This window comes from Anoplophora glabripennis, unplaced genomic scaffold, assembly GCF_000390285.2.
Source record: "Anoplophora glabripennis isolate ALB-LARVAE unplaced genomic scaffold, Agla_2.0 scaffold56, whole genome shotgun sequence".
Classification (NCBI taxonomy): Eukaryota; Metazoa; Arthropoda; class Insecta; order Coleoptera; family Cerambycidae; genus Anoplophora; species Anoplophora glabripennis.
In genome coordinates, this window is record NW_019416232.1 from 394,132 (window position 1) to 417,439 (window position 23,308).

Here is a 23,308-nt window from a genome sequence, read left to right on the forward strand (position 1 = left end):
AATTGTTTGCAAAAAATAAGAGAATAATTATAAAAAAATAAGTTATTGCTGAAAATATAAGACATAAGTAATTAGGTACTGTGGGTTTAATTCGAAACATATTTTTTAGTAACATTGGCACAATTTGCTTGTTAACATTTAATTAATCGATTTTGATCGATTTAAATTCCACAATTTCTTTTTAAATATTAGTCAACATATACGGGATGAAACGGGTTTAATATTAACAACTGTAGGAAGAAGTGAACAAGTAAATAAAAGAGAAAATAAATTGACTTTTTAAATAAACAAATGTCAAACATAAATATTTAAGTTCGACGAATTATATCTACATTTGAATAGATCTATGAAACTGATAAACTGGTTTTCATTAAAAATTTCATATAATAAAATAAGAAAAAAGTGTCCCTTACTCCGAGATGCCAGATATTTTGCTGCAAAAATCATCATTGCCTTTTCTCTTTATTTCTGTGATTAGGTTCTATTGAAGTCCCATAGCACCGCGGCCTTATCAAGCCCATTGTTCATTCCACTGTTCAAAGCTATTCAGCAACTTTGTCCTTTTAAGAAAGTCCAAAAGCTTATTTGTCTTCACTTCTCTCAGTTCCTTGGGCCCCGAAAAGAGTTTTCCCAGGAGCGTTATTGTACTACGTACAAATCCTGAACACTCGCCTAGGATATGCAGAGAAGTTTCATCCCCCAAGTCACATCCTCGGCAGATAGGACTGCCTACAAGCCTTAGCTTGTATAGATGCTTCCTAAAGTGACACTTTCTTGGGCCGAATTTTATTCAAGATCGGCAACTCATTCGTTCTTTTTTGCTAAGGACACTCCATAAGTTCCTTCGCAAGGCTTTGCCCTGGCCTTGAAACTCAGTATATCCTAGATTCTCACTCAATCCATTTGCTCCTATACTGGGAGATGTGCCACAGAAGAGCTCCGGATCAATGAAATTTGTTACGGATCCCTTCCTAGCAAGTTCATCCGCTTTGTCGTTCCCACAAATACCTTTGTGTCCAGACACCAATACAGTCTAACTGTATTAGTGGTAGCCAGTTCAATCAGCATTTGTAAACATTCCTTAACAAGTTTTGAACTTACTTCGTGTGTGCCAAAAACCTTTATTACCTTAGTTTTGGCTGAAAAATTTCCGTGTTGGCTACGTTGCCGGCTTATATTTCTTGACATTTCGAGAGCCATGGTTCTTACCTTCAGAAGGAATTCTGAAACTGGAGATTAAGTCCTTTTTTCGATATTTATACTTACTGTGTGTGTTGGTTCATGGTCTTCTGATGCATAATTTGAACTTATTGGTCTGTGATGTTCATGCCCTTTATATTTATGTATGAGTCGTTTCTAAATTTAATGTAGTTATAGCCGTTTGATTTGTTTCCTTACTGGTCCAATATATACATGTTTTTTTTAGAGGCGGCTTATCAGTATATCTTTGTATATAGGCTGTCCTTAGATATCTCTCGATTTCGTTGTTCTTAGGTGTTTTGCTGATAGCTTGTCCAATATTTCTGTTAGTATATCTATTTGCTTTGACAGCTAGTCATAGATGATGTAGATCTTCCTCTTGTGTTTCGGCTTGTACATATCATAGTTTCAATATGTGTTGATGATATCTTGCTACCAGTCTGGATGGCGTTATCCTATCAATCTGTCTATACAAATGGATAGATATCTAAACGTTGAGTATGAATTAAAGTTGTAGAGAATTAATTTGCAAGAAAAAATGTATTTACAAATTTTCTGTGCGACGAATAGTTTGCCCGATATAGTAAGTAGTAGTATAAAAACCATTCGCAGCCCTTTTTACAAGATGGCGGCCGAAGCATAAGGGTTGCGACCCCACAAACATGGATTTAACTTTACACTAACCCCCTCTTGACATCAAAAAAATTAAATTGCGTGCTCTGACTTTTGCACGCTACACCCAAAAAAATGTAACATTTCAGTGGACTATATGTGCTCTAAAAACATTGTTATCAAATGTTTTATTAAGTGTCATTTGGTGTTCTGTCACTTCTTTTCTCATTTTAATTTTAAACCTTGTTTTATGAACGAATAATAGGTTACTGTTGAAAGTACGTATAGACACAGATTTTTGATAAAATTACTCTTCTAACTTATTATAAGATATTACTATCAAATATTACAATCTAGTAAAGGGCAGAAATTTGCGGTGATTGCAATGACCAAAATTAAAAAAGAATTGCATGGTAATGTGTGTATTGTCGGAAATATACAATTTTACAAATAAATTAAACTATTGCATATACTAGTAAATATGTAATGTGTTGCTTAAAAAATAGTCTTTTATTATTTTAATTTTTCTTCACATTGGAAGTAAGAAGTAACTATAAAAAAATCTTTATACAAAAATTACAACCAATAGAAATTTAAATTATGATAATTGGTGCTTTTTTACTTAAAATACATTTAAATACGCAGTAGTTAGTAATATCAGTCAGGTGTTCAAACACACTAACGACAATGAAGATGAATGCATGATGCGAAACTTTCTTAACACCATTGATATTTTCCACTGAATATAAATGATTTTGATTCGCTATATTTGTAATCTGGTAGGGAAATATCATTTTGTTTGGTAATTTGATACGTTATTTATAATACAAAATATTTATTGATTTATTAATTAATTCAGATTGAAGTTTAATCATTAAAGCAATATTTATTTTTTTAAATAGTTTACTCTTTAAGTTTCGCATTATGGTAGTAATCATCATTGCTAACACATATAATCAGTGCCATGATAAAAAATCTATCTCATATAAACTTATGGTAACTGTGTTTTACGATTATAGTTTAATACTTTTTAAATAAAATTCAAATGTGTGTACATATCTATCCAATAAATTAATTTCCTATAGATTTATCTAGCACTTCTACTAAGGGATCATATACAAGTTGTCTAGCGTGTCTTCCAAAAACGAAGTCTATATGATTGAAGGTGTCGATATTGATTTTTCTCATTCCATACCTACTTTCACTTGGTAAGTTTCTCCATAAGTTTCTGGCGTCCTAGAACATTAAAAAAGATTGTTGTTTAAGTCTTTGTCTAACAACGGTAAAAATAGCATTTAACTCTGGGCTATTTGCACAGTTTGAGATCTTTGGTTCTTGATATTTATGAATGAATTGTTTGCAAAATTCTATTATTCTGAATTTCTATTGCTTCTATATGGAGTTATGATCATAAACTTCTCTCTCACTAGAATTCTGATATTACTTGGATCCATTAGCATCCCTTTTCCAACCTAAGTGACACTTGTCCTTTATATGGGCCCTTCTCCATTATGGATAAATTTTATGAACAAACTGAATTTTGCTTACTCTTGTTCCCAGATATTAATTATGTGTACGTATCTACTCTGTTAATTTTTCAATGTTGTTATTCTTTAAATAACACTGTTTTATTTTATGCTTGTACACGAGATGCTGTATATACTGGGGTCTTGAAGTACATCGATATTGCTGGTCACCTAGGCTACTTTTCTTAATGGACCTAATTAATACCACAGTCCTCGTAAGGAAAAAAGATTATGGCCAGGACTCTACAGAAAAGCAATAGAAATTCAGAAATATTTAGGTGATAGGACTACTCAGAATTTGGAAATAACATCCTTATAAATTAAAGTTCGAAAGACAGTAACATGCAAACATGCAGCGGAACGCTTTGGACCAATAAAAGCAAGAAATCTAAATAGAAGTCAGAAGACTTAATCTCTAGTTTCAGAGTTTCTTCTGAAGAAAAAGCGATTTTTCTCTTGAAACATCGAGAACAAGTCCAGAAAATGTTCAACCATTGACAACTGCTACGGAGCCTTACAAACCAAGCTAATCGTACAAATAGCTATAACATTTTATTATTCACTCCTCATGCTTTGTAATTTAGGCGTGGTACTGTATATTAAAGCTACTATTCTTCTCATAGTAGAAGTTACTTACTGCTTCTGGGGTGGCCCAATCTTGAGCACTAAACATGAGGTAGACGGGAACGTGGATGTTCTTGATATCGTATATTGGTGGAGTTAATCTGCCGTAGTGTTTTAAGTTAAGATGTTTGTAATTGTATTTACGGAAATTTCCTAAGACAAGATCTGCAGCGTGATTCAAAATCTTTATAGATGTTCCACCTGGCAGCTGGTTAAAATACACTGGGATGCTTTCCTAAAACAAATAAAATAATAAGCAACAAATTCACCGGAGTATATTTTGTGTGTTGAGACTTTTATTAGATTAGTGACAAGATTGGACGTGGAATTTTCAGCAGCCTCAAACACAACTTAATTCAATTGGATTCAACTAAATTAATAGCTTGTTGTTGAAATAAATCAGATATTTTAGTTTGACGCTAAATAGGTCCTAGACTTGATGCAAAAACAAATTTTTTGCATGGTTTCGTTTTAAATTTTGTTGAAGCTAGCTGCGTCAGTCGCGATTGAATTGGAAACTTAAAAAAAAATAATGTAGCATTTTTAAGGTACACTTGGCAGCAAAAATTCGATAGTCCAAGAAATATTTAGTCACTTTATGAAATGTATATTTTAGTACAGTCATACAATTAGATGAACCTAATAGATAACTGTCATCTACTTCTTCATGTAGAGATAAGATTATGGAAAACCCTTTTGATAATTATACATTTAGATGACTAGAGCTTCAATCGGTTTCTTAATGTCACGTATCAGTTTTTTTTAAATTAAAACCAATCTCTATAGATTTCTGCATATTAATAGTGTTCAAATAAACTTCCACTATATAAAAAATAATCTTTAGAAATAATAATGTAAACAATTTTTTATAACCAATATTTAAAATGCACTCTTATAAAATTTGATCTCTTTGATCAGCTCCTAATGGTTTATCAGACCTCAATAATATTTATTTTCTGCTAAATATGTTATCAATTCATATTCATCAATGAACACATCGTTTTTTCATAAATGTATTAACAATAATTATTACATTACCGGCCCCAAATCCGTGTTTGGTCCATAGAAAAGATTGTACAATTGCATGCAAAACTGCATCATCGGAGGTGATTCTGTGCACATCGGTACAACCATTCTTCGTAACTCCTGGGCATGAGATACTAGTCGTTCCATTTTCAGGTTGCGCACGGTATCCTACAAAATAAAGACGGATTTTTAATTTGTAATGTTGTTAACAGTTCTTTAAATCTATTTGATGTTATCGCCGTTGTTTAGGTACCCTTAGTTTTTAGTTATTTATCCCGGCAGCAGAGTGCCATGAAATTTTCCGCCAGTGTCTTTCTACCTCGGGTGTCGAATGCGGATAATTCCAAGAAAGTGACGCAGGAGTCTTCTTGGAATTCTATCTCAACAAATATCGTACGGATTGTATCTCTCTTAATTACTATAGAAAGAAAATTAACGAATACCGATAGTGAATGATGACTATCGGAATTTCCAGAATCAGTTGCATTATACAAAAAACTATTATATAAAAAAATTATATATACATGTTTATTAAATATCTGAGTATAGTATGTTAATGTCTAAATTTGAAAATACTAATAAAACATTTTTCTCAATTTTGTACTAGTGACTGAAAATAATTTTCTAATGCTGCTTCTCATTTAGATATCAATTTCTCGCAGAAGTTATTTATGTGTTTCGGTAATAAGTAGTTTGTATACAATATAGTGTTATACAAACACAAATGTAGAAATTGGAGGCATGTTTAGTATTTTAATAAGGCACCTTGATAGGGATCAGTGATTTACTATTGTAATTATTAAAAAAGTAGTAATTATTTCTCTATTTTCTGTGCAGTGGTATGGGAGACGCAAACACATTTTTTTAAGTTTGTACAATTTACAGTTAGAATTTCGAGTTCTTTGATATGTATAAATATTGTTTATTTGTGTTAATGGTTAGACAAACAATGTCAGATTAAAATAATGACAAATATGAACTTTATAATCTAATAATTTTAAATGATACAAACCTATATACCAATGAAAATAATGACAAAAAATGTAATTATTTACTTTGCATCACTAACGACAATGATCATATTCAACAATTATTATAAGTTTCTATGAATTAGAATATATTTCGTTTAGTAATGATATAAAAAAATAGAAGTTATATGAGCCCGCGGAAAATTATAAACAGGTTATTTCAAGGAATTTTTCACAGTTAATCCAATTACTTCGTTCACTATGTCATAAAGTGACATTTCATATGGACGTGTTAGTGTATCAAATTTCAATAAAATTTTAATGGGCTCGTTTTAAAAAATAAAAAAATGCCAAATTTGATATTCTCTGGCCACTAAACGAAGCAACATATATGAAGCGGAGTAGTACTTAATTATCTAAAAGTTTCATGAAAAACTAGTTCTCTTTCTTGCTTCCTACAACCCTAAAAGTGAAAGATACAATTATTGCAAATAACGGCGAGAAAAACTATGTGGGAGTACCTGCACTTAATTTCTTTTAGCGTTAGCGCAATATGCATTTATAATATAAGAAAATGTACTAATTGTGAATAACACTAATTCTAAAATATCTACAGCATATCCTTGACATATTTTCTGGTTTAAATTTTCATATTAATGTAATATAATAGAAAACTAGTTCTTTAATTTTTCCTCAAGTCAAGGTACAAAATAACCCGGTTCAGACGCAGTTTTTGTTAAAATTATGTCTAGATTTATTCGATAACAGCAATAGTAGGACGGTAGTGAATTAATTAACATTCATTTATGAGAAATATTTCACTATCTACGTTTAACAAATAATGATACATATAAACTTATTACCCACATTTTAATGGCTCAGGCAATCTGAGAGCACATTTTCTACAAAGATGTTTCAATTTAGTCTAACCACGTTTGCTAAAACGGAGTCTATTGAAACAAATATTGCTCTTATCGAATTCCTTAATCTTTTTTATCAAATCATATATGTCTTTAAAAGTATTCTTTTCATCCTTAGACAAAGCGTCTTGTATTTCTTGGTGCACTTTCTCATATAGCCTCAGTCGCTACTCATTCATGTGTGGTTTTTATTAGTTGTTCCATGGTCATTACTTCCGCATGTCCAAATTCATTAGCTAGCTATAGATGAGCACTGTTCTATATATTTCTAGCATTCTACCGTTTGGAGGATGAAGGACTCTAGCAACGGAACAATCATCTTGGTCCATACCTCTATTTACAGTAAGATTTTGATTAAATCCATCTTTAGGAACAGTTCTCATCACTCTCTCGAGCACTCTGGGTATTTGGAAGTCGTATCCACTGTGAACTACATTCATAATCACCCTAGTTGGAATACCATCCATATATGGTGTGAAACAGTTGTAGTTTAATGTGAAAATGTATATCTCATTCAAGACGCTGTGTGGTGACCGCTCAAGTGAAAATAAGTTAGATTAAAGATGTTCACAATGGTAGGTAGGGTGCATTGTTCTTCCATCCTTATGATGAACTCATTTTTTGCTGACAGCTCAAGAATTATTCTTATTAATAGATCCCCAGTGTACCCTTTCCTCATATGGGGACTAACAATTTATGATTACTCTTTTATCATAAAAAGTAGTCCACACAAATTGGTCCAGACCTATCCATCCAACATGGTGTGGTCCATAATTAGACATAAGCCAATATTATTCGTTGTTTATGGTAAAAGCTATATTATCGAATCCAAGAATTATGTCGTCAATGTTACCTTTTCTGTCAGGCATTTTCATAGAGATTATTCTAGCACCATAATTTACCACTTGCACTTAGATTTTGTTCTTGTTCTTCCAAGTGAAATGCTTGATGTTGTTGGTGCGGCCATATTCATCGTAATATACCACAAAATTATCTTCTACTAGCTCTACGTTATCAGTAAATTGCAAAATATTGCCAGCACTTTCTTTGCTTGGATTGGTAATTGGTAAGGTCGGCTTCTTCTACTTTTAAAACCTCTTACGATAAATTGATGGAGAAGTTGCAAAGAAATAGGCAATCACAAAAACATTCCACAAAACTTCAAAATGCTTCTACACCTCCAAGTGGCAATCTGCTAGAAATATATCTACAGACAGCTAATGAATGTGGACATGCGGAAGTAATGACCATGGAATAATTAATAAAAACACCAATGAACACCATTTCAACTACTAGCCCAAAATGCGAGGAATCAGAGCCGCTACTGAGGCTATATGAGAAAGTGCACCAAGAAATACAAGGCTGTCTGTCTAAGGGCGAAAATAATACTTTTAAATAAATTTGCACTTATCATCTTGCGTCTCAAAGTATTTGAATTACTTTCTTCTAAATTTATCATATATACATACGTATATGTCTAGCAAATCTCAATTTGATATTGAATTAACTGGTGACTAGTTAATTATGAATTTTGCTCTCATTACACTAGCTGCTAGTCTAATGACAGCAAAGTTCATGATGTTAATAATTCTATAGTTTTCTTTCGTGATAAGGGGCTTTCTTCAGGTAGGTTTTATAAGAAACCTTTTTAAAAAAGATGCGTGTGTAAAAATACACTTTTTTTGCGTTAATGTATAATTTTGTTAATCAATTGATATACTTACAAGAATGAAATCTCCATAGGGCGCTGCTAGTCTGTATGGGGAAATCATGTTTGACAACGTGTATGCAGGAGACATAAGTACAAACAGGTGAATTATATTTCTTGCTTCTTCAGGGAATTCTGCTCCATACATTAACGCTATAGAGGTTCCCAGTGAATGTCCAATGAAAATAATTTTGCTATCGTGACCTGTGTGTTTCAAAATTGTCCGAAAAGTTGATGGTAAGTCCAGTAAGGCTACTTCGTCCATACTAAATTTAAAATAAATACATTAATACCACAGTCGTTATAACTTGTAAGAAATATTATTAACCTCATGAAGTTAATGATTTTTTAACTACTGATTACTGATACTTTCTTGTAATTATTATGGAACACCTTATAGCAGTAAGTTTTTTTTTGTGACAATGTTAACAATAAATTTATATTTCATACCTATGATCCCAGTAAGCTTCGTCGTAGACAGTTAGATTCACATGTTCCTGTGAATATGAATTTCCTCTGTAATTTCCTAGCCAAACATCATATCCGGCATCCGCCAGGACAAAAGCTGAATCACAAAATATATTAGTATATTAGTGGTTCATGCTAGATCTACAGATAGTAGTAAAATTTTTTATTTATGATTTCTAGTAATATTTTATTTCTTGAGTCTTTGGGGATTTCAGGGATTACATGCTTTTTTTTTACTTTATACAGTAGCGCCATAAATTATTGATTATTATGTAACATGATGGTTATACGAGATGTGACCTTTCAAAGGAAACTTGATACTAATATTTCACTTCATTTTACAAGAGTGAGAAGTATAAAAACTCTTTGTAATCTAAGGTAACCAAGAACCTGGGCTGTAATATGGAGAACATTTACGGATCTATACTAAGGTATTTCAAAAAGTAACAGCAGATTAATAATATCTCATGGCAGGAAGATGTCAAGTATCTCAAGCTCTCAAGACACACTCTATTTTGACATTATTGATCCTTTGACATGGTTTAATAGTTGTACACATTGAACTAAGAAGTTGAAATTTAAATTTTCACATCTCTATTTGCACATTGTTGCAGTTCTTACGTCTATTTCGAAGCACTCTCAGAAAAAAGGATTTTTCCAAACAAAGCAGTTTTGAAAGGATTTCAATAAAAACCGTATGAGATTTAAAGTTTAAAATATGTAAAAGTGAGTTCATATTACTAAAATTTCAACTTAAAGTCTGATATTCTTCATCGCCTGTACTTGAAGTTTATATCAATACTAATTAACATTTAACACATAATAATGTCTAGATCAATATATAATATTAAATTGCAAATGGAAATGGGACTTTTATTTGAAGTCGGCCTTCATCTTCATGAAACAGAATATTGATATTTTAAATTTTGTAGCACTATCTTAATCTGTTGATTCCTGATTATCATCTGATTAGACTCTCAAAGAAAGACAAAGATTTAGTAGGATGATGAGATCGTAAAAGTAGTACTTTTCTTAAGTTGAGTTATTGCAATAAAAATATAGGTATTACCTATAGTAAAAAAATAATGGTTCAATTTCCAAGTATTTTAAGAGCTCTGCAGTTTGTGTTTGTTGATTTATCTTCGTTGTTACTTTTAGGTAATACTAGCCTGCCTTTAACCTCATGCTAATGCGTCTTCCTGTCGTCTAATATACAGGGTGCCCGGAAAGTCATGTGAAAAATGAAGGGGTATACAGGGGAGCTCAAAATAGTTGTAGTTCATAAAAAAAATTTCCTATGGGAACGACTTTTCAAACTTCTTTCTTTGAAGGCGAATAACTCCACAACGAAGCCCGACAGGGAAAAAATTTTATGTAGTGGGTACTACAACTATTTTGAGCTCCACTGTACACCCCTTCATTTTTGACATGACCTTTCCGGACACCCTGTATATACTCTACAACATATACAGGAGAGTTTATATATTTACATGAGTCTTAAAGTATGTCGCTCTTGCAGCAGATTTTGAGAAAGGTTACCCCTATCATTTTGAGATGCTATAGAAGGGATTATCACTGTATTTTATTAACAGCGACCTATCTTATCAACACATTCTTGTATTTATGTACACAAGTTGTCAATATATTCCCTCTTTTCTTTGATTCTAAGTATCAACAGTTAGGGAACATAATGTTGATATAGTACATTAAATAAGCAATCCTAAGCAATTCCAAAATTCTAGTAAGAGAGAACAGATTTTTTTAGTGACTTTAACATGCCTATCTAAAGATTGGTAAGGAAGAAATATAAATCATTGACAACTGCCTGTAAATCAATAAAAAAATATAGAATGATGACGGAAAAATTATGTATTATTTTACCTCTAATTGAAATATGTCACCAAATATTGAATGCTCTTGTATATTTATGAAAATTCCCTTAAAATTTAAGGATTTGTGTTACAGGTCGTTGTTCTATTCAATAAATGCTTTACCTATCACAACTTTTTTAAATTACTGTTGTGTTGTGTACCTATGTGCCTTTGATTAATAAAAACAGGTAACAGGAAACCATTTGAGTAATAATATAAAAAAAAATGGAATTTGCAACCGCAAGTCACTGTAATCTTAAGTATTCCTGAGTACACCGAGTATATGAAGGCGGAAAATTGAATGTCTGCAATCAATATTTAATTAATGTTTCGTGATATAGAAGGTCACAATTTTTTTATTAGTTCTGAGAATGTTAACTATGGTCTGTGTTATTACTTTCTTTTGCAATAACTTCTAAATTCTAACATTTGTACCCATTTGCGATCACTTCAAATACTCCAAGATAAAATTTGGACACTTTTTTCAGAAAACAGATGTAGGATCAAACTAGTCAAAATGTTAAAATAAAGTTTCTACAACTAACTTGTTTCTTACCTAAAGAATTTTTGCCTAATCCAACAAAATTGGCACATGTTGCTACCAATCCATGCTGCAAGTATACTGGATGATATTTTGCTTTAGGATTTTTCGTATCGTCTCTCGGTATTCTGAACATTGTTAAGATGTAACCATCAGGTGTCTGTACTTTGTACTCTAACACAGGATATCCATGGCGTTTGATAGTTTCCGGCTAAAAAAAAATAAAACTTGATGGTATTTGAAACATTATTTGAATATAACTATTACTAAACAACTGTAGCATTTGAATCTTACAATTTAGTTTTCAATTAAGAAAGATTTATCAGTTTAACCAAAATACTAATGTTCTTAATATTTGATTAAGTAAATATTTTATGTTTGTTTAGGTGAGAGTGGAAGGTAATAGGAAAAGCACCTCGCATACTACCTAATAAAAGAAAAAAGTCCTTTGTTGTACTATATTATTATTATTCATCTAATCATGTACTACAGCTGTTTAATACCTCTGCCTGATACTTAGAAAATGTGAAGAAGATATCGACTGGCTTGCAAAAATATTTATCACTTCACTTATTCTAACTATAGAGAAACAGAGTATGACAATTTTCAGATGATCCTTAAAATTAGATCACAGCAAAGATCAAGATTACAACTAAAAACTAAGCTACAGATGCGCACATGTTTTATCCAACACCCATATAGTTTTTGGAGAGCTTTCCATTAGAATAAATTCTTTTGTATCCTTTTTATACTAATCTATCTATTCGTTTTCAGTTTTGTTGATGAAATTATGGAGTCGTGAAGTCTTACTAAAGTCGTTTTTATTTTAACATGAATATTTTGTTAAAATCACTTGAAAGATTGAAATAGTCTGCAGTAAAACATAATAGAATCAAGCATGGGTCAAGGACAAAGCAAGTTGTTTCATATAATGAAAGGAGAAAATCCGAATTTAGTCTTTCATGTAAACGATCTGACCTTTGTTTTTTTCTAAGTAGAGTCAAATGGTTATTATATCACGTTATAAATGTTACATACATATAGTTCAAAATAGGCATGCGAATATCTAAGAAACCTAAAAGAGAAGTGTGCCTCAATAATATTGTAGATAAGTAATCTTATGCCCGTTGACATGTTTATAATTGTCGTTTTCATGTAAGGGAAATAAATCAAGAATATAGCGAGGAAAATATTTTTTTTTGGATACAAGCTTTGGGCAACAGATGGATGGTTCATAGCAAATGAATATTGCTCCCAGTGCTTAAACAATACCGTCAATTTTTTTTTAATGTATACTCTGAAGAAAAGCGATTTTTCGAGTAAAATTATTATAGAGATGGAGAAAATTCTTGCACTATCTCATCTTATGTCGCCATCGTTGAAGCTTGAAAATTATTGGCAAATGATTTTTATTCCACAAGATATCAGTCTAGACAAGGAAAATATATGAAATTTATATATTAACAGGAAAACCAAGAAATGTATGTCTATATATGAGGTTTGATCAGAAAATAACCAAACTTTATTTTTTAAAACTTTTTTTATTAATTTTATACATTATTGGCCCTCGTCTCCTTCAAAGTACCCCTCTCCTCTTTTCACACATTTTTCTTAGCGGTGTTTTTATTTGGGCAAGCAGTTCTGGATAGCTTCATTTGAAATAGCGTTTAAAGTATATGACGAATTTGCTTTGGTGTCATAGGAAGCCTGAAAACGGCGTCCTTTCAGCACTAATTTTAATTTCAGAAGTAAGAAAAAATCGCGAGAAGTTAGGTCTGGTGGGTAAGAAGGGCGAAGGAGGACAGTAATCATATCTTTGACTTTCTCAACGTGGGAGTTGTCAGTTGTAGTCGAAGGCCTTCCTGGTCGAGGAATATTTTCAATTGACTGACGAACATTTTTAAATCATGAAAACCATTCGTAGCATTTCGTACGACCTAAGCATCATTTCCGTAAGTTTGTTTCAAAAGTTGAAATGTTTCCGTGAAAGTTTTCCCCAGTTTCATGCAAAATGTTACGTTGCATCGTTGATCCAGAAAATCGCACATTTCAAAACTCGTCACAAATATTTAAACACGTTGCACTCAAATAACAGTATCACTAAAACTAAATGAGATATCAATAATCCAAGAACATGTGGTTGCAGAGGAGGTTATGCACAACGCAATGTTGCCAACCGCATATCACTAAATATCTCCATTAAAAAAGTTCGATTATTTTCTGAACAGACCTCGTATAAGAAAAATAAATGAATCTTTTTTGTAACTGCTTTTTGTGCAATGAATTTTTTACGAAGAATTTATTAAAAGGTTTAAATGGAAATTAAGTCTCCTTTTGTTTTTAATGGGAGGTTAATATTTACCACGAGTTGAATTGGTTTTGTAATTCGACGGTTTTCATTCGTTCTGCACGATTACTAATGCTGTTACACCTTAGATTAGAATTTAATGTGTTAATTGTTTTAAAGTGTCTCTTTTATTTAGACACCGCCTTGAATTCCTTATGAATTTTCTTCATGTAGAAAAATATTTAAAAGAGAAGTATGGAACATAGCGAAAGTAGAATTTTGAAAAGGTTATGTTTTTTTTTCACAGAACGTTTAATTTGAAATAAAGCAATAGACGATAGTATTTCTAAAAAACATATTTAAATCAAGAGTAAAATAAAAATTATGTAATACTCATAGTGTTAGATGGCAGTGAACGTTGTTGACAAACACGGATCTTTGAATACCATGAAAGTGGGAATTTTGTCGTAATTTTGCCTTCAAATAGTTAAATAGATTAATAGATAGGATTTAATAAATACTTTATTTAATGTTTTTTAATTACCCTATCAAACCGCAACATTTTTTTATTTACCATTCAATTGTCGAATATTAACGAACCTATATCTTTTTGATTGTATTTAAGTTATAACAACTTTAACATTCAACAATAAGATTTTTAGTAGGTAATAAATATATTTTCTTGTGAATACTACCTGGTGTTTTCTAAATGTATTTTATAAACTAAGGGCCGTGTTCCTTTGTTTCTTACATTACTTATTTAAGCTAAAAATTAATTAATTATTAATTTAAAGCCACTGGCTTTCGAGGTAAGTTTGTTGAAGTTAAAAAAGGTCACGTTAATTCAAGTATCCCCGAAGAGTTTTCATTTTGATTTTTTGTTTGTCCTAGAAACTGGTACACAAATCTGTCAATCAGTAGCGGAGATACTGGGATATGCTGTTACTAAGGAGGGCAGAATTTATTTATATATTTTCTTACATACTTAATTTATTTATTTAAAATTTGGAATTTTAATGCTACTTAGTGTTTTGAAAATTAAACGAGGGCATTTAATATATATAATAATTAATAATAATAATATTAATATTAATTCCTATTCCCATTCTTAAGATAAATAATTTTAAAATGATTTTCTTTAAAGCGAACTTATCGTAACTAAATAAATCTAAATCAGCACTAAAATTATTAATTTCACAACAAACGTATAAGGTTAAAATTTGTAATCTGATGCTTATTTTGAACATTTAATTTTATCCACAATCACCTTATAATCGAACTTTTATCCACTCATATGAATCGTCTACAGTGATACTTTTTACACTAATGGAATAAAGTAACTTTATTTCACTAGTAGAATGATGAAAAAATAATAAACCTATAATAAATCAAATTTAGTTTATTTACTTATTAACATTAACATTTACATTTATAGTAATAGACATTTCGTTTTTTGTATTTAACTTCCTTTCCGTTAATAACAACTCTTGTAGTATTGTTGTCATCACTTTCCGAAAGCATAACATCTGCCGAAGTTTGTGAAGAATTTGCACAAGTTACGGATGTCTCTTCTTGTAAGGAACAGTTATATTTTCCTTGGATTTTGGATTTTCCTTGCAAGATCAAGTTTGTTAAATGTTGGTTAGACTCCTCAATATAATTTTCTGCTACAGAGGAGCTCTTCCATCCACCATGCCGTTTGATGATTGTAAGAACAGCACCTTTATTGGCCAATAAAGTTGTTGAAGTGCGCCTCATACAATGGTCAGTATATGCTTCTGGATGATTTGCGATATTCAGGAATGAAGCAACTATTGAGGGTACCTTCGCCAGTGTGTTGATTCCAACAGACTAAGAAGTATATTTTTGATTGATGTATCGTAAAAAGAATGTGTCTTGTGTTAGGCGAATTGGGCGCAGAGAAATATATTTTCTACATATTTCAACAGCATTCACGCAAAATCCTTCTTCTATAATTGTAAATTTTCTTGAAATGCCAGTCATGGTGTCAGGTATCGAAACAAGTATTACCTTAATCATTCTTTATCGGAAGCCCCAGTCAAAAATTTTTCAATATGGCCTTTTTCCAATATATGCTTTGTATCCTCTCGATTCGCTCTTCAAATAGGCAGTAAGCTTGTTATATTTTCTAATATCTATATATTTGTAGACCTTTATAGTATATAGTTCAACATCAAATGACCACATAGATGAAATTGCATATTTTTTCTTCAAATTTAAAAAATACGATAGCATGACTTCTTCATTTATTGTCATTACTCTCCGTATTTCCCTTCATTTGTTAAATTCAACTAACACTTTTTCGTAATGTTCCCTGGATTTCGCGGGTAATAAATGGAAAATTGCTTCTTGAGCTTCTTCAAAAACAGCCACAGGAACACAATTACTTTCTTGCATTTTTACCAAATTCAGATATAACTGTTTATTAAATAATTGATAATAAACAACGTACCATAGTGAACAGTTGATATAACAAAACCTACCACGTTTTATTGAGTATTAGTAAGAAATATCAAGTCGTGCGAATATTTTTTTTAAATTTTAATAATTCTAACTCCACAAATATGATTGTGATGTGATTATGGATAAAACGTTGTATTGCATTCGTGTTTTAATTGCCTTTATCTACTTAAGAATATTAAACACTCGTTCTCCCGTTTAAACATTCTTGCGTGGATAAAATGCTATTTAAAACACATAACTATAATTTATAAAATATTTAGTGTTTTTGAAATTTTGAAATTCTTAAAGACCATGATTTTTTGTATCTCCGACACTGATTGAGAGGTTCGTATATCAGTTCAATGAATTTTTACCTTTAACTAGATAAACTAAGGTTTCATCAATCTACGTCAAGCATCTTCAGCTATATTTGAATTAATAAGTATATATTTTTAAATTCAACAATGTGTATCTTGAAAACCGGTGGTTCTAAACCCATGGTTCACTAAGGCTTTTTGGTATAAGATGAGCCAAGCAACAGCCTCCTTAGGTTATGACATTAACTTAAAAACACCCTATATAAAGTTCCAACCATTTGTGTACGATTTAAATCCTCTCACTGTTAGCAGCAGAATAGCTCTAAATATAAAAGAGGTTACCTACACTGAATTTTCAAGTATTATTTGTTTATAAAATAAGGTTATGGTCAATAGTCATTCGTTGTTTATGTTGGTGGTGGATCATTTTATTGCATCTCTAATGAATATAAAATGTGAAAAGTGGTTATTATTTTTCTGCCTATTGGCCAACCACATGATTAAAGAGTGAAACTGGTACTAATCTTAACTTCTTTTTAACAATACCTTTAATTACATGCATAAACGTTAGCATTACTCGAAACAATAGAATAGGTAAAAACTTAATTGAACGCTTTAAGTATAAACTATACTAATAATGATTACACTATAGAATGTATAGAAGTTACAGTAATAATTTAAAATTAGATTAGAAACATAATACCCCAAATATATTACAAATTAAAATTTGATGCACAAGTATTAATTAAACGATGATCAGAAATAATACCATGAGTAAAAAATAACGTAACAATTGTCTACAAAATGATAAGAAAATGTGACGATTTTATTATTTTAGTTTATACCACTATTTTCTGAATATGGGAGTATTTATTGTTATCCTATATAGTCCAAGCATTATAGAGAAATGCTTACAGAAATTATTACCTGGACAAACAAAATATGACGTATAGAAAATTAAATTTTAAATTGAGTTTCTTGTTCTTTAAACTCGGTCCAAAATGGCGAACATGGTTAAAAAAAATCGCAAAGTTGCGGTTTTTCTAAAATAACTAAAAAAATATAGCACCGATTGAAAAATTTTAAAGGAGTTTAAGTTGTAAATTTTAAAAAGATCTATCGACTGATTTTTTGTAAGTATCGATTGCTTTGTTACTTTTCGAGATATATCGAAAAAACCGTTAAAAATCTTATTTTTTCTCTTCTTCTATAACTCGTTTATATCTACGTTCCCATATTTACTATTTACTGCAAGCATAGCCCGCGACAAGCCAAAAAAGTACATTTTTGAAAAATTTAAAAATATTAATTATTTTTCGAGATATATCGATTTTTTGAAAAAAAGGCGCTCTCGAAAATTGGCTAGATCTTCTCAGCCGATAGCCCTACAATAACGATTTTCGGTTTATTTTCTTCGTAAAGAGTCATATTATCATGCTGTTAAAAAATGTTGACTATTTTATTAATTTTAAGGATAAAAAAATGACTGAAAAAGTTGCACTTTTTTTGGGTACGTTTTTTTCAAATAACTATTTTAATTTTTATTTTATGAAAATGACTTTTAAAGATAGAAACTGCTGACATTTTTGCACGAATTTAAAAAAAAAAACAATTTCTACGACCTTCTGCATGGAGCCGAGATAATTTTTTTATTTTAAAAAAATTTTGACGACGCAATTAACATTTTACAGCGATGCGCTTGATGGAGGTTAATATTCAATACTTATATTTTCAAAAGCGTGCAAGCGCCGAGTGCGTCAGCTGGACCGGACGTAGAAGTAGGGGGAAGCGGCGCGCGCTCGCTCTGAAAACTGATGACGTGCAGAACCTATAAATGGCTCGCGTTTGCAAAATTTTTTATATCTCGGCTTTTGGACCACGTACAAAAATTCTTTTATACTTAATCTGGGGCAGCTAAACACGAATATTATAGTTACTTAATTTGTTTGCTTCATTAATCATTCATTCATTCATTCATTAATAATTAATTAATAATTCATTAATAATAAAAAATATAAGTTACTCGCTGTAAAATGTTAATTGCGTCCTCAACTTTTTTTTTAAATAAACAAATTATCTCGGCTCCAGAAGGTCGTAGAAAAACATTTTTTTTTAAATTCGTGAAAAAATGTCAGCAGTTTCTTTCTTTAAAAGTCATTTTAAAGAAAGAACTGAACTTAAAAAAGAACTGAAATCACACTTCGATATTCGAACAAATTACGTTTTCCTTACTAAAAAGATGTCGGGCCTGTTTTCGTGGAAATGGATGTATTTTTGAGCATTTACTCAAATAAAAAATCATTAAAATGATGACTAATGTTATTAATTTATTAATTCGAATAAATAACCGAATGATTAGTGTTTGTCATGTCATTTAAGTAAAAGTGTTTTCAGTTCGTTTTTTAAGTTTTACTCGAAAATCTGGATTTTTTCGAAAAATGTAAGAGTGTAGTAATAAAGACGAATCCGAAAATATAATGATTGTTACCGTAAAGCAGTAGCGTACTATTCTATTTAGAAAAATATTACACCGATATCCTGTGTCTCCGCCACTGGAGCATCTAAATTTTAGGAAAAGGCCCGAAATTTTGGACAATGTGTACATACATACATGTGCCCAATTTCAAATTATTTCACTTACTAGTTTTTGAATTATTTAAAAAATTTAAAAACATTTTCTTAAGTTTAACACCCTGTATCTTTTTAATGAAGCGTCCTAGATAAAAACTATACGAAAGACTTCCCTTAAAACTTACCAAAGAATACGAGGTTTCATTTTTGGTCACTGTTTGTGATCAAACTGTATATTTGTTACCCTTCTATATGGCTTTCATTCTAGCTTTATCAACGAAATTTTTGAACTGCTTTTTTATCTAAGGGTTCTATCCACCGGAGGTCTTGGAACTAATTTTAATGTGCACTGAAATCCCTTATCTGTATAATATACCTCCTAATTGTTGTATTCTGACCCTACGTTTTGTAACTGAACTTATTAAATTATTATATTGTTAAATTATTCTGATGCATTTATTTGCCTTTTGTAGGTCTATAAATGATTTTAGTTTATGCCATAACTTGTCCTTGTGAGTTTCATCCCAATGTCAATATTAGTAACGTGCGCGTAGTAATTATTATTTTTGACTGATTGTAGACGTTTGCCCTAGTCGTGGGATGGCGTGCACGCCTGTGGGCGTTCGGCTGTTTCCCTTGCAATCCACTGCTATCTTCAACTATTGTTTTCGTACCAGTCAATATTAAGTGAAGTTTACTTATATTAGAATTAGATTATTCCCAAATAGTCGATTGTCCGCAACTGATAACTGCAGCACAAAAATTGAAATCCGTTTTCTTAGGAACTATGTATTTTAGCGATATGCAAAAAGTATAACTTTTTTACAGTAAATAATAGAAGGGATAGTTTTCTTAACTTGTTTGTCAGAAAAAGAAAACAGAACATTGGATTATTTTATGACTATTTATAACTATTAGTGTTATTACATAAAGTATTTACACATGTCAAAACCAGGAAATTATTCCATTAACTACATCATATTAATATAAAATAATTATAGAGAAACATGTAAGAGTGTATAAGACAGAACATAATAGTATACATACAGTTAAAAAATTGAATTGAATTGAAATTGAACAAAAACAAATCTTTTATTAGTATTATGGTACTAAATATGTATTTAGTTAATTGCATTGTATTGGTCTGAAGAAACTTTTATGAAATTTTGATTTACCCTTCATATAAATTTTATGTCATAAAAATTTAAGAAAATTTTGAAATGCGTACTTAGTAAATAATAAAAAAATGATTTAAAAAGTGCAATTTAAATAATTGTAGTTTTTTTAGGGACATATTCAAAGGAACTTCTTTTGAAAAAACATTGTCATAAGAATTCATACCGCAACTGATTATTTAAAAGCTACATGTAAGTGTGAGAATTGATCTTTAGTTCATTTAAACTTTTTGTGTTGATTTTGACAATTATTATAATAACAAATTTTGATTCTTTTCCATCGAGTAAATAATTAAATTATGACAACTATTGAAATAATTAAGAAACGATGATGAATATATGTCATACTTTGATATTTACATTTTACACCACTGAACTACAATTTAGGCATTTAATGACCATTTTCGAGCAACTGTTTGCCGTAACAAAAATCAACTTACCACATTGTACTCTGCCGCCAGATCGTACCAACAATTGGAGTTGTTTTTAATAGTGTAGTAATCCTTAAATGTGGGGCACACATTGTTCTCCTGCCCGAGCACTGTACAGAAAACACAGAAGATAACCAGTGAAACCGAAAACGTTTTCATGTTACTGTATCAATTATCGCTCATATTTTGTCTATGGACATTTAGAAGTTCGTTTATAACACGCTGAAAGACCTTGACTGCTGTCTAGTAATATTATTAAATGTATAACAAGGACTCATACTGAATGCTTAAAAAATGCAGTTCCAGTTTAGATTTAGGCCTGAATTCAGAAGATTTGATCAGATGTTTATTTTGTATTCATACAATTAGGGGTCGCTTTTTGAATAAATAGATGGGTCAAGGATTGTCACTGAAATTTACTTTCCAGCAGGCAATTTACTTAGACATAGCCACGCGTAATTTTTTGTCATTCCCCAGTTCCTTTCCATTTCAGTTTTAGATAATGGCGGCAAACAAGTATGTGATATATGTGTGCAAATTATACAGAGTAGCCAAATCAAAAATATCGGCTCTTTCAAGTTTTAGTATTCGAAATGTGAATATACAAGTAGATATACTTCAAAGTTATATGTCATGTTCTATCGCTATATTTTTTAAGTATACAATTTAATAATAGCTACATAGGTATATCTATCTAAAAATTTATTACAAGATCGAAAATGTGTTACAGAAGGTTCATATTTTTATGATATATCGTATGAATATCGGAGTTAAAGAAACAAATTAACTATTACCTCCAATTTTTATATACTGAAAATTTCTAACAGCTACCAGATTATCTTAGTCTGAATAATAACTGCATCTTTCTCTTTGTTTCAGGAGTTAAAAGTACTTTTGGTGAATTAAAAGTGACATTTCACTCCGTCAAATTAAATGCCGACATCGTATTTTTAATTCACGAAGTGGAATAGTATTTTCATCCCTGATTTGAAGAAATGGCTGTTTCATGTAACTGATCTGTGAGAAATTATATTAGAAGAAATTATTACCAAGCAAAATAATTAAAACAAGAAATGAAAAAATCAATTGAAAAATGCAAAAATTGCTCAAGTAAAGGAACAAATCAAGTTCGCGGACAAATCAATCATACCTAGTTTATTATTCTTGCAAATGCATAGCAAAACAACAGCCCAGTGGAAGCCAGTCTGGTACCAAACAGCGAGAACATATCTTACAGGCAATTAAGAGCTAAACAAGACAACTCAAAAACATAAAAGCTGATGTGCCTCAAGGTAACGTACTGGGCCTAGTCTTGTACGTGCTGCTTGTTAGCGTTGAGTGAGATACTAATTTTCACTCAACGATACTAGCGATATACTTCCGATACATAATGTTACTATTGTTACCTTGGAAGACAATACCTTAGAAATAGAGAAAGATAAGTAGTATTTATTACTATACGCAAACAATAAATGTAACTGGGCAAAAGATTGGAGATGGCTGAACAATTTTCGGGTTGGTTTCCACGTCGTCGGTTCAGGCTTCTTGACATTTCGAGTGACACATCACTCTCATCTTCAGAAGAAACTGTTTAAGAATTTCTAAGTCTAATTGTAAGTAAAGTCCATGAGTGAACCTGTAGTAGTACGGTAATAAAATTTAGACAATCTATTAGTCACCAGTTGGTGAACATTAGACTTTAAGTTAAGTACAATAAATCTGGATATTCCTGACCAATATTAACGTCTTTAAAAAAATATCCCTTGTTTTAAATGTGTGTAAGATTAAGGTAGAAGTAAGGTAAACGTGTTAAGGCAAGTTAAAACAAGGAGTTAAAGTACTTAAAGCGGATTAACTCTTAATCGTAGGCATCAACATCAAAAAAATTTCAAGTTAAAATTTTGGCATTTTGGGAAATGGTTCTGTATAATAAATTTGTAGCAAATTTTTACATTCGAAAAATTAAGTAGATCTAATCAGATGCAAAAAAAAACATATGTTCTATGTAGTTGTAACTGTTATTCACAATAAGAATGTATGTATAATGTAATTAGGAAGCCAGGCCTTTTAGGGTGTATCAATAATAAATAAATAAATAAATAAATGTGCATATACCTAATTGAGATAATCGATATACTTTGATATTTTTAGTTTGAAAAATCACTAAAACCACTAAAATGAAAAGCTACAACCAATTTTCAACAGATTGGATTACAACCCAAATATCTAGTAAATAGCTGAAATGATTCGTCAGCAGCGTTACCATACATAGACATATTTCGAAATTGGTAGGTCGCTCTTTGCCAGTAGGTACAAAGTAATGCTTTATGAAGTGCATTGAATAGAAATGCTATTTAAGATATCACATACATGTAGTATGTTATACCTTACCTACACAGGATTTGAAAATAAAAATTTTAAATCTGAAAAACTTTTCTTAATCAATTTTTCTTTTTATCTTATATGAAAAAGGCACTTTACAAAAACAGAAAATAATTTTTCATAATTCAAAATATGTTACACATTATTTTTTAACCAAGAAGATTCATTTCCAAAACTGTCGAATTTCTGCTCAAAAATTTCCGACTTAACACCAACGA

The 23,308-nt window shown here is 30.8% G+C and overlaps 1 protein-coding gene across 1 annotated transcript; it reads right to left on the reverse strand.

Annotated features, from left to right (window-relative positions):
* Positions 1-2,431: 2,431 nt before the first annotated feature.
* Positions 2,432-20,924, reverse strand: LOC108903647 (lipase member K-like). The gene is made up of 7 exons (XM_018705888.1): positions 20,718-20,924; positions 11,480-11,675; positions 9,035-9,149; positions 8,601-8,850; positions 5,001-5,156; positions 3,976-4,197; positions 2,432-3,048 (listed from the first exon to the last, which is right to left on the reverse strand). The coding sequence occupies exons 1-7, from the start codon at positions 20,865-20,867 to the stop codon at positions 2,884-2,886; spliced, it is 1,254 nt and encodes a 417-aa protein (XP_018561404.1). The 5' UTR covers positions 20,868-20,924; the 3' UTR covers positions 2,432-2,883.
* Between the last annotated feature and the right edge of the window lie 2,384 nt (positions 20,925-23,308).

Excerpts from the sequence above, each read along its gene's own strand:
- LOC108903647 (XM_018705888.1), bottom strand. The coding sequence starts at position 20,867 with ATGAAAACGTTTTCGGTTTCACTGGTTATCTTCTGTGTTTTCTGTACA. Across the intron at positions 11,676-20,717 it reads TGGCGGCAGAGTACAATGTG|CCGGAAACTATCAAACGCCA; the intron begins GTAAGTTGATTT and ends ATTTTTTTTTAG. Across the intron at positions 8,851-9,034 it reads GAAGCTTACTGGGATCATAG|TATGGACGAAGTAGCCTTAC; the intron begins GTATGAAATATA and ends TTTTAAATTTAG.